The sequence below is a fragment of the Arachis stenosperma genome, chromosome 9 (assembly GCF_014773155.1).
Source record: "Arachis stenosperma cultivar V10309 chromosome 9, arast.V10309.gnm1.PFL2, whole genome shotgun sequence".
NCBI lineage: Eukaryota > Viridiplantae > Streptophyta > Magnoliopsida > Fabales > Fabaceae > Arachis > Arachis stenosperma.
Window position 1 is genome coordinate 37,295,026 of NC_080385.1, and position 11,878 is coordinate 37,306,903.

An 11,878-nucleotide genomic window follows, 5' to 3' on the forward strand; every position below is an offset into this window, starting at 1 on the left:
ATCTACCTTGTCCAGATCATCTAGGTTGTACTTAACAACACGAGGTTTTCCTCTCAGTACAAAATAAAAAGGACTTCATCCCTCTCATTAAGAAAGAAATGTAAGACGCCCTTCACAAATAAGACTTTAAAGAAATAGCTTTTGAAATCATGAAAAAAGTCATAAAAAATAGCAAAGACCTTCCCCCCATGAATAGTTCGAAAGAAGATCTAGCCGTGTTTTTTGGAACTGAATGGTTTGGTGTGTTGGAAGATGTAAAAGAAAACTTTCGAAGAGAGGGGGAGATCGAGTTTATGGCAGAGGAGCTGGTAAATTTTTAGAAAGCCCTAAGAATTGAGATGGAGCTGAGAATGGACAGCTTTACAAAGACCTAGAATCTCAGACTCAAAATTGGAAAAAGGAAGGGTAACCCCCAACTTTGTAAAAAAGCATTCATAAACATATATGAAATAACGTTCCAACTTGTCAAGTTGGGAAAAGAAAATTCTCTCCTCAAGGTCGCCAACTACAATATCATATTTTCCCTCATGCTCTCGATCTCTACACAACCTGTGCTGCCTACGAAAGGTTTTAGCATATTCATTATCAATTACATGGACAGCCAAAAGAACGGGTATATCTATCCAATCTAGGTCAGACGAGACTTCAGACGACATGTTGAGAATTACTGAACGAGACATAAAGCTATTCCTACAAATTAAGAAGGAAATCATCACAACAAATCGGAAATATAGGAAAATCATCACATATGATCAAACAAGGCCATAAGAAATTGGACCATCCTCAACAAGGAAGAAGATGGCCGTGGTCTTTAACGTCTCTTCTGAATCAAGCAGACCAACTACATTGCAAATATAAAAATTGCGCTGTACTTATAAGAACACCACCATTTAGGGACAATACAGGGGAAACCCCACACTCAGATTCACAACAACAACAACAACTAAAGTTCAAGCAAAAACAAGCAAATTCTTGAGATTGATTTTTGACATATAAGAAAAAACGCAGAACCCCTAAACATACAAAGAGTCATTGCCATCCCTCCAGTAATAACGGCAACAAATGATTCAAAACAAAAAGTATATCACCCAGAACACAAAATACAGAAAATGAAGTTCAAAGGTTAAAAGAACCAACTTTGAGGGAACGCAAAGCTGAAAGAGCGCACGAAAACAACAAACACATGAACGTTCCATGCAAAGCAAAGATTTATAATAGAGAAGCGTTGAAAAGTTATAATGAAGAAAATGAAAAACCTGAAGAAAGGGAGAGCGATGAACAAAAATGTTTCAGAAGGAGCAAAAAAAGATGAAAGAGAAAGAGTTTGGGTATTTATAAGGTATTAGGGGCAAAAGATTAATTTCTCGCCCCCTCATTTATAATGCGCACGGTTATCAAAGTAACTGTACAAGAACTATGAAAAAATGTGACACCTTATGTTCTTAAAAAAAACATGTCAAGTACCCGACCTATTCCCTAGAAAGGCGGCGCCCATGACGTGACACACTAACGCACCAGAGACAAGTCTAATATACAAATGCTCGAGTCCGACCTCATGAAACACGAGTTCAAGTAGGGGCACTATTCATACCCTAACCAAAAAATATAGCCAGACCCAAAACGAATAAAGCCCAATTAAGAGATCTGATCCACCATATACCCGACCTTATAGAGGTCGGACACCGTGACAGGAGTCTGGTCCTACTTATCCGAATAAGTAACCGACTCCTAAGATATCTCTCACTCATCTAGAAGGAAGACCTCAATAACTTCCCTATAAAAAAGGAACGATCATCCACCATCAAAAGTGGAACTACTCTACAAGTTATATTCACGACCCAATCTACAAAAGAACTGTTTTAAACTTACTAACTTAAGTATCGGAGTCCCTTGTAGATACCACCCTCACATTCTCAGGAGGAACTTGGATGGCGGCACCTCGATATCAGCGAAAGTCGGACGCTACTTCAAAAAGAGTCTGGATCTTAGGTCCCGGCCTAAAAGCAACTCCGTTTCAAGTAACTCTCGAAAATGCTATCATACTAGTTTATTTTTTTTAAAAAGAAATTTTTTGTGCTTTTTAGTTTATTCGAATATTTAAATTTCTTTAAAGGTATAATTATTGTTATAAATATCATTTTTCAAAATACTAAATCCTTCCAATCATAAATTTAGAAGCAAAAAAATATTTTTATATTCAAATATAAAATCAACTTTTAGTTGTAACATGATATTTTTATATAGAAATTCATCTATTAAAATAGAATCAAATTTAAGACATTATTTCGAACAAATTCTAATAATGATTATTAGTTTATTATAAATTACCTATCAAAAAAGATTTCTTACATCTAAAATTCATATCCAAATCCATATTATTGTAAAAATTAATCGTTATTACTTATTTTTAAGGGGATGAAATTGAATCATGAGCTAATGAGCTTGCAACATAACCTCAGGCAGGGAATATAACGGAATGGAAGTTTAAGCTTTGACCTTCACGTATATTCCAACGAACCAAAATCTCGCCGGAGGCGCTAAACGTTTCCGCTGACGTGTACAATGGTAATACGCTCCCCAGTTAACCAATGACATGTCGCCACGTCACTCTCATGACAAGATGTAAAAACGTGGCACTCCTTCAGTGGCCTTCTTTTGCCACGTGTGAAGAAACCACGTCCATTTCCAATTCTACCCACCCCGCTGAATAACCAAAGCGGAAAAAGGCATATCACTACTCACTACACTATATAGAAACCAGGAGAGCTCAGGGGAGCTGCAGGAACCTTTTCTTTCTCTCTCATCGCTTTCTCTCTCTAATAGCTTCCCCCTTCGATAGCAATGGCGCTTAGGGTGCGGCACCCTAACCTTCTCTCCGTCGTTCTTCTCTCCCTCTTGGCCTTCGCTTCCGCCAAGGTCTTCTTCGAAGAACGCTTCGATGGTACAATTTTCTATTTCTAGATCGTCAGCTTCAGTTTTCGGTTGTTTGAGGATTTTCTTTTGCTCTTTATTTTGCTGTTTGCATTATCGTTTTGTCGAATTGGCGCCCTTTTGTTCCGATCAAAGTTTCGTTTTAGGTGTTTGAGCCTCGATCTGATGGCTTCGATAGTTCGACTTTTGAAATGTCATCGTCTGGATTAGATCTGAAAAACTGTGCTCGGATTTGCTTCTAACTATCGTGATTTTCTTTATTGCCATTTTGCAGTCGTGCTGATTTGATTTTGTTTAGAGTTTATCGTGTTTCCCAAAGGATTAGCTTAATTTTATTTGTTAAAAACTAATATCATTTTGTCAAAAATTTCTGGAGCTGAATGTGCATTCTCTGAGGTGTCTTTTTCCTCCTCCCTGTTTAAAGACGTGAATCTACTTCTAAAAAATGCTGCTGGTGTTACTGAGCTTTTTTTAAGCTGCAAATATTTGCTATTATTTATCTCGAGACTCGAGAGTACTTTTTTTTAAAAGTAAACCTACTGTAACTACTTTATTTTCTGGGATTTAGCTAAAGAGTGTCCAAAAGAAGCATTGGTTAAGTGAGTGCCCGCTCGAATGGCATTGGCTAAGAGTGTGTAAGTGGACAATTTTGGTTTTTCCAATGCCTAAACCCTTGTTAGGAAAAACCTTATTTTCTATTTTTGAATTGGGTTTCTGTCCCTGTGCCCCACTAATCCATGTTCATGATTCATCCTGATTCCCGAATATTTACTCAGTCTTTCTTTCCCTTTCTTTTTTTCTTTTCTTTACTTTTCTGTTTTATCTAACTTGTGTATGTTTATACGCATTTTCTGAATTTAAAGATGGGTGGGAGAGCCGTTGGGTTAAATCTGATTGGAAGAGAGATGAGAACTTGGCCGGGGAGTGGAACTACACATCTGGTCAATGGAATGGAGATGCTAATGACAAAGGTAAACTGAATTACTTTGTTTACATCCATATTTTCTTAAAAACGGGTATTGATTTAGGTTCGTTTGAATGTTTGATATCCCCACAGGTATTCAAACAAGCGAGGACTACAGATTCTATGCTATTTCTGCTGAGTTCCCTGAATTCAGCAATAAAGATAAGACCCTAGTCTTCCAATTTTCTGTCAAGCATGAACAGAAGCTTGACTGTGGTGGTGGTTACATGAAGTTGCTTAGCGGTGATGTTGATCAGAAGAAATTTGGTGGGGAAACTCCTTACAGGTAATTTAAAAGATTCCCTTTTTTTCACAGCTTTTTCACTACAGAAGCCCTTAGACATGTTAAGGTGGCTTATTTTCCTGACTTTTGTTGTTCTGTTGCAGTATCATGTTTGGACCAGACATCTGTGGTTACAGTACCAAGAAAGTACATGCTATTTTGACCTACAATGACACAAACCACTTGATAAAGAAGGAAGTTCCATGCGAGACTGACCAACTAACTCACGTGTATACATTTATCCTCCGTCCAGATGCAACCTACAGCATCCTGATTGATAATGTGGAGAAGCAAGTTGGCAGTCTCTACACTGATTGGGATCTTCTCCCTCCAAAGAAAATCAAGGATCCTGAGGCCAAAAAGGTACTCTTCTTCCCACTGCTTTGCTGTTTTATTGTAATCGCCATATAGGTTTTGAGTATTGATGATTTCTAATTACAAAAATATATATATAACTTGCAGCCCGAAGACTGGGATGATAAAGAGTACATTCCTGATCCCGAGGATAAGAAGCCAGAGGTACTGACTTTCTCAAAACAGCTTCTCTTGCTGTGTTGTACTATGTAGTATATTTACTGATATTGTGTACTTATAGGGGTATGATGACATCCCAAAGGAGATCCCAGATCCTGATGCCAAGAAGGTATTCATTAATTTGCTGTTTCCCATTGCTGCTTATTTCACATGTTATCTCGATCACTAGTGAGACTAACTTTTGCTTGCTTGCTTTTAGCCCGAAGATTGGGATGATGAAGAAGATGGTGAGTGGACAGCACCTACCATTGCCAACCCTGAGTACAAGGGCCCATGGAAAGCAAAGGTGCGTGGAGATTGTATGCCATGACATTTGTTTGGGATTGGATTGGTTTCTGACTTTGCATTCAATCTTTGCAGAAAATTAAGAACCCCAACTACAAAGGAAAGTGGAAGGCACCTATGATTGACAACCCTGGTATATTGTCAGCTTTATTTTGCAATACTTGTTAAAATAAATTCTTTTATACATGATTTGGACATTGGAGTTAAAATTGTAGTATAGAATATATTTTTTCCTAGAAGAGAGAATTAGCTTGAAATATTAACTTTTATGTTTGGGTCTTTTAAAGAATAAAACATGCACTCTAATTTTAAATTTTAAATGAAACTCTAATTTTATTATATAAAGATTTGATTTGAAATTTGAATATTAAAGTTAATTAAAATAATATTACAATAATTATAATATTTTTATGAAATTTTTTATACTCACACTAAAAAAGTTAGAATCTAGATTTATATATTTAATATTTTCAATAATAAAAATGTTACTAGGTAGCAAATAGTGCATGCTAGAAATTACAGAAGCACAAAGTAGTTTTTCAATTTCATGGATTTAATTTAATTCATCAATGCTGTTTCTTCCTTGACATAAAAATTAGAATCGACAAATATCAACTAAGACAATAATACAATATAGTAAAAGGTAAATAGCCAATGAAGTGTTGTCCATCCATTGACTTGTCGTCTGTAAAATAATTTCATCAGATTTCAAGGATGACCCCGACCTCTATGTTTTCCCCAAGTTGAAGTATGTGGGCATTGAACTGTGGCAGGTAAACTTTTCATTTTCTATGCTTAATTACATTACATATCTTGATCCTTTTGTATCCAAAGTGAAAAGCAAGCTATTTATTTGTCAGGTCAAATCTGGAACCTTGTTTGACAATGTCTTGCTTACTGATGATCCTGAATACGCTAAGCAACTGGCTGAAGAAACATGGGGCAAGCAAAAGGATGTAAGTAGTTTCTGTTCACTGTATATTTTGCCTTACATGTATTATATTTTTTATGTTAAATAATGTATCTGATGTCTTAAATGAAAAATATTTGCAGGCTGAGAAGGCAGCATTTGAGGAGGCTGAGAAGAAGAAAGCAGAGGAGGTGAGCTTTTGTTCTTAACCTGCTTCATTATTCATTTTTGAGATGATATTTCATTCTGTTAAATGATCTTGCAATATTACTTTTCTACCAGGAATCAAAGGATGATCCTGCTGACTCTGATGTAAGTATAACTAACTACTGATTCCTGACATCATGTTACCCTGATTACAATGAAATTAACTTTATACATTGTCTAGGCCGAGGAAGACGAGGAAGATTCTGAAGCTAGCCATGAGTCTGATTCCGAATCAAAAGAATCTGGGGAAGACAACGAAGAGGACAAACATGTATGATTCACACCTCCTTAATCTTCACACGATATCAAGTTTGAAAGCTAATATTACATGTAATAATTCTCTTCTTGCCATGTATTTGCAGGATGAGCTCTGAATGCGGAGTGAATGAAAACTATATTCCGGAGATAGGCTTTACGCGCGGCATAATTTCCCGTTTCCTCTTTTTTCTATATATGATTTTTAGTCGTAGGATTTTTCTCCTAGATAAGCAATCCGTTGAAAATTGCAGTCATCAACCTTGAGGTTTTGCTTCTATTTCAGCTGGATTAGAACAGGAAATGGTGTCTTTGGAATTGATCGTTTTTATGGTTGTCAAATTAGCTGGTAATGTGATCCTCAATCTTAGTAGAACTTGTGAATGCATTTTATTTTTGTTGCAACACTAATTCGGCCATCAGCGGATACTTCTATTCTCGTCTGCCTTTTTTTTTTCCGCAGGTTAAATACGATGACTTAGCGGGTTAATGGTGTTATGCTTAATCTTCAAAATAATGCTTTAAATTATGTTATCAACCCAAAATAAAATTTGTATCCAAGTATCGAATTATGCAATAATATTTATACAGATTCAAAAATTACAAATGGAATTTGCCTGTTCAAAAACAAAATTGGAATGTGTCAAGTAACAAAATAGTTGAGTCTTGAAAAACTCTTGGAATAGATAATAATTAAAACCGAATATGAAGTGATTAGTATGTGATTAGCTCATTATTTCTCCTCCATCGAGACAATCCTATTTAGTGCTTAGGCCCTACAATATATTCATTCATAAGTAATAACAGATGGAAACAAATTGTCGTGTATATTTTACCAAAAAAAAAAAAAATTGTCGTGTATATTCCCTTTATTCATAACTTACTTTTCTTATGATCTATTAGTAGCCATTTCTATTGATGATTTTATAATGTGGGAACTGGGAAGTGGCAGAAAGGGAATAATTAAAGTCCAATTTATCGGGAATCAAACCTGATGATTTGACAAAAAATATATATTTTTACTAGCTCTAATTCACGCTTATCTAAGAAAACTCTATTTTTAGATCCGCAAGGCGGATTCCTCAAGGAAATAGGTCTTCTCTATTTTTTTTGTTACTGAAAAGAATAAAATATAATTTTTTACCTTTAATTTTATAAGTGGGATCAACAATAAATAAGAGAGAGAATATATTAAATGGTAAAATTTTCCACTGGATACCATCTAATTTTTTTTTTTTCCACTGGAAAGAATTCACTCCCATTCCTCGACCATTCTGAAAGCTACGTATAACCATAGTAATCAATAATCATAAATAAAAACCCACTTTAGTCTTTAATATATAATATAATGTTATTCAAAAACAGATTCCCTTCGAGGAGGGGACAAAACACAAAAGCTACAAACCCAATCAAAATGACACATAACAAGGTAATTACACAAAGAGCAACATCGGATTGTTGATGTTATTATTTTATCAAGCGTCTTTGGGCTTCTTCACTATCAAAACGGGGCACTTCACATTCTGCGCACAGTGATTGCTCACACTTCCAAGAAAAGCCCTGCCATTCAATTCACAGCCCCAAAATTAACTATATATTAAATCAAAGAATGATTATGCAAGTAGTACAGTTTTGCAGAGAAGATATTAAGATGAAAATATGATTGCGGGATCAGGAAGTCACTCACTCACCTCTTAATGGGACCATAGCCGTGACTTCCCATGACCAGAATATCCGCATTCAACTTCTGAACCATCTCACAGATCACGTCCCTAGCGTCTCCATTCCCTATTTTTGTTTCCACCTTAACCACCCAAAATTCATCATCACAGGAAGATTCAGCTTGAATCAATGAATTTGATTTGCTTCAGAGTAAAATTACTTTCAGTTTATTAGTATATATAGAAACTTACATTCTGGATGTTGTTACAGAGTCTCTTGGCTTTCTCTAAGACGGACTCAGCGACTTGTTGGCTATACTTATCCATAGTCGCCGTTATATCAGAAGAAAACAAATAACCTGCAAAAAATATAATAATAAAAAATTTAACCATTTCTGTTTCTAGCATCAATTCAATTCAACTGGAGGCCACTAGCTAATGGATTAAAATATGAGTGAATGTCTTTTCCGTGTTGGACCATTTGCACGAAGAACAGAACGCACCTTTACAATTCGAAAATCCCAATCCAAGTAACTAGGCTAAACGCCTCTATAAACAGTGACCTACTTAGACCAGGGCCATTCTTAGCAACCGATTAGGAATTTTCGAAGTGTAGAGAGCAGAAAGAGCATTTACTCTTAAAATATTTACCGATTTGACCAATCTCACTTGTTACATAACTACATAACTAAAATAACTAACTAATTGGAAATAAGGCACAAAAAAATGAAGCAGGAAGTGGTTAATTTGAGGTTACACGTACTTGTACCATCGAAGGCGGAATAGACAGCGCGAGGGGGCTTAACATAGAGAAGGATGAGTGTGTCCTTTGAGTTCTCAAAAACAAGGTTGTTGACGCACCATGAGAGCGCGTACATGCTCTCTTCCCCTTCATCCACCGCCACCAGGATCCTCCGTTCCTTTTCACTCGTTTCGGCCATTTCTTTCTTTCTTCGCAGATCGATCGATGAAGCTTTGAGTAAGAGAAATAATAGTAGTCAATAATAAAAATGCAAAGGTGCGTGATTGGTAATAATGATTTGATAACTGGGAAGAATTAGAGTGTCTTGTGTTGTTACTTGACAAGTGTCAACTTAGTACTTAATGATTTTCTATATCTGTAGTCTGGTGGTGCTAATGATGACTCACCATTTCCATTTGGAAGGGATAATGGATAGTGTGGATAATGGAGTTTATTTAATGAATCTGTTGGTGGTTTCTGATGGGTTTGGGCTTTACTGGTTTTTGGTATTCTTTCCAACACAACGGGCCTACCTTGCCATTAAGATTAACGTTGCATTCTCTGTGGTTGGATAAGAATGATATTTAATCCAACGGTTCGGAACTGTGTTGTTGTCGCGCATGTCAATGTAATCACGGTAGATCACCGGTTTTGCTGTGTAACTTGGTAGTTTCTGACTTTCAGCCACACCACTCCCCGATTATAAAACAAACTAGCCCACAGAAAATTCCATATGCCTCTTACATATTGCCAATTAATGTTCAACAGCAAGTCCAAAAAAAAGAAAACATTAACGTTAAACAGGGTTCAAGGACAATCAAGGTTCATGCATTCGATAATTGTTTTAGAAAAGGCATGAACTAATATTAAAATCATACTTAAACATTTATATTGTTAATAAAAATGAATTTAAAAAATTTGAATGATAAATAAGTTCTCAGTGAGTTAAAATTTTGATAAAAATAACAAAAAATATAATGTCTTTTTATAAAGAACAAACAATCTTTATTTCAAATTTTTAAAGAATATCTGAATAACTATTTAAAAGTTGTATATAAAAAATCAGAACAAAATTTTATCTCTCAATTTTAATTTATTTTAAAAAAAAGTTTGGTTATTTACAAAAAACTAAAAAAACTCATTTGGCGTAAAATATTAAAATCTAAGGATAAAAAATTCTTATTTTTATAATAAAAAATACAGAAAATTTGATATCTAAAAATTAAAAAAAAGATATATTTAATATCTCATATTTTTTCATATTTTTTTATTTTTTAAGAATTTATTTGTTATTTATATATTTTATTATTATTTTTGTCAAGATAAAAATGTTTTAGTATTATGTTAGTAGTTTACTTTCTAGAAATAAATAAATAAAAAGGATAAATTAGAGAAAACTTAGAAAAGAAAGAAAAAAAGAAGAAGAAAATATCATAAATCTAAGAATATGATTGTCTATCAACTATGTTTTAAATGACCTCTAAAATTACGTAGATGTACTAAACAGAAATAGGTACACGCTTGTTCTTAATATCTCTATGTAAATCGAATTAGAATAATTCAATTTATTTAGCTATCTACATGTAAATCGAATCAAGACAATTCTGTTTAGCTTGTTACCCAATAAATCGAAATAGCGCAGTTTGATTTATCAGAGAAGAGTGAGAGAGTGCTTTATTCCCACTAAATCGAAACAGGTGAGTTTGCTTTATAATGTTTTGTAGTTATAAGAGTTAATCGAATTAGCTTGCTTCAATTTACTTTAACATGTAACTCGAATTAAATCGAAATGACTTAATTCGATTTAGCTTCGATTTAGCCATTGTTTCGATTTTGTGGCACTTACAATGGCTAGTGTTTATAGCTTTTTTTGTTATTGTGCACTACGGATGGATGACTAAAATTTTTTTTTTTGATAAGGATCCAATGAGTGTTTTTATCAGACCTTCCACGAGTTTTACTCAGCTGCAAAATACTATAATACAGAAACTGGGAGTCCATGGCATCAAATGGGTTGAGAAATTATTTTATAGGATTTTGATTTTTGTTGTGCGAGATGGTGTGAAGTATGACTCTTTTGTAATAGAGAGGGATAAAAATTTGCAAGTTTCACTATCGTCGTTAGTTTTCCGAGATGAAAACCCATGAACTGTTGGCCAAGTTTGGAGATGAGGTCGCTAGTTCAGGAAGATCAAATCAAAATCCTCAATCTGTAACAATGCCAGGAGCCTCTAGTTTAATGCCTATTGTTTCCTCTTTGCAGTTCCTGTAGTTGCACCCGAAGCAATATTGGTTGCATCTCTATCCTTCGCAGTTGATCTAAACTGAGTTAATGATGGAGTAATTAGTGATAATTATTCTTTTGGTGAGATTGCGGTTGCGATGGGTACAACTCCTAGACTAATACCAGATCCCATGGAAGATGTACTGCAGGATGATGATGTAGAGCCCGCCATGATAAATGAGGATAACGATGATCATTTAGGAAAGAGTATTTTAGTTGGTTAGGGCAGACTGTCGAGTTCTGAAACTCAGTAATGTCCACCGCACTTTTCAACTTTAAACCTGGAGGTCATGACACAATACAATTTTCCAAATGTAAAATCCAGATTTTGGGACAGAAATGCACAGGATACATCAGCTCCAATTGAGTTCCAACTTGGTCAATAGTTCCAGAATAAAGAGAAAGTCGTGTTAAGTGTTAAGACTTATAGCATCTGTCGTGGGGTTGAGTATAGAGTGTTGGAGTCAGATCACATCAAGTACCATGAAAAGTGTAAGAAATTTGGAAAAGGTTGCAGTTGGTTGATTCAGATCACTCTTCGTTAGCGAAAAAATATTTGGGAGGTCAGAAATGAACCTCATACATGTTTGGCCACATAGATTTCTAATGACCACAGGAAGCTTGATTACCATGTCATATGTGCATTCATCTTTTATATGGTTAGAGTTGATGCAACTGTGTTGATTAAGGTATTGCAAAATGCGATAGAGGCAAGTTATGATTTCCGTTTGAGTTACATGAAGATTTGGTTGGCTAAGTAAAAGGCAGTTGCACAGATTTATAGAAATGAGAGAAGAGTGATATAATGAGTTGCCAATATGG

The 11,878-nt window shown here is 35.0% G+C and overlaps 2 protein-coding genes across 2 annotated transcripts; one reads left to right on the plus strand and one right to left on the minus strand.

Moving 5' to 3' along the window:
• The first annotated feature begins 2,706 nt into the window (after positions 1–2,706).
• LOC130948226 (calreticulin) lies at positions 2,707–6,780 on the plus strand. Its single transcript, XM_057876938.1, has 14 exons — positions 2,707–2,941; positions 3,795–3,902; positions 3,989–4,181; positions 4,283–4,541; positions 4,641–4,697; positions 4,774–4,821; positions 4,912–4,998; positions 5,073–5,130; positions 5,703–5,770; positions 5,858–5,953; positions 6,051–6,098; positions 6,190–6,219; positions 6,296–6,385; positions 6,477–6,780. Exons 1-14 carry the CDS (start codon positions 2,842–2,844, stop codon positions 6,486–6,488), a joined length of 1,254 nt encoding a protein of 417 aa, XP_057732921.1. The 5' UTR covers positions 2,707–2,841; the 3' UTR covers positions 6,489–6,780.
• Positions 6,781–7,657: 877 nt separating this feature from the next.
• LOC130948227 (universal stress protein A-like protein) lies at positions 7,658–9,227 on the minus strand. Its single transcript, XM_057876939.1, has 4 exons — positions 8,794–9,227; positions 8,283–8,389; positions 8,061–8,173; positions 7,658–7,929 (listed from the first exon to the last, which is right to left on the minus strand). Exons 1-4 carry the CDS (start codon positions 8,969–8,971, stop codon positions 7,845–7,847), a joined length of 483 nt encoding a protein of 160 aa, XP_057732922.1. The 5' UTR covers positions 8,972–9,227; the 3' UTR covers positions 7,658–7,844.
• Between the last annotated feature and the right edge of the window lie 2,651 nt (positions 9,228–11,878).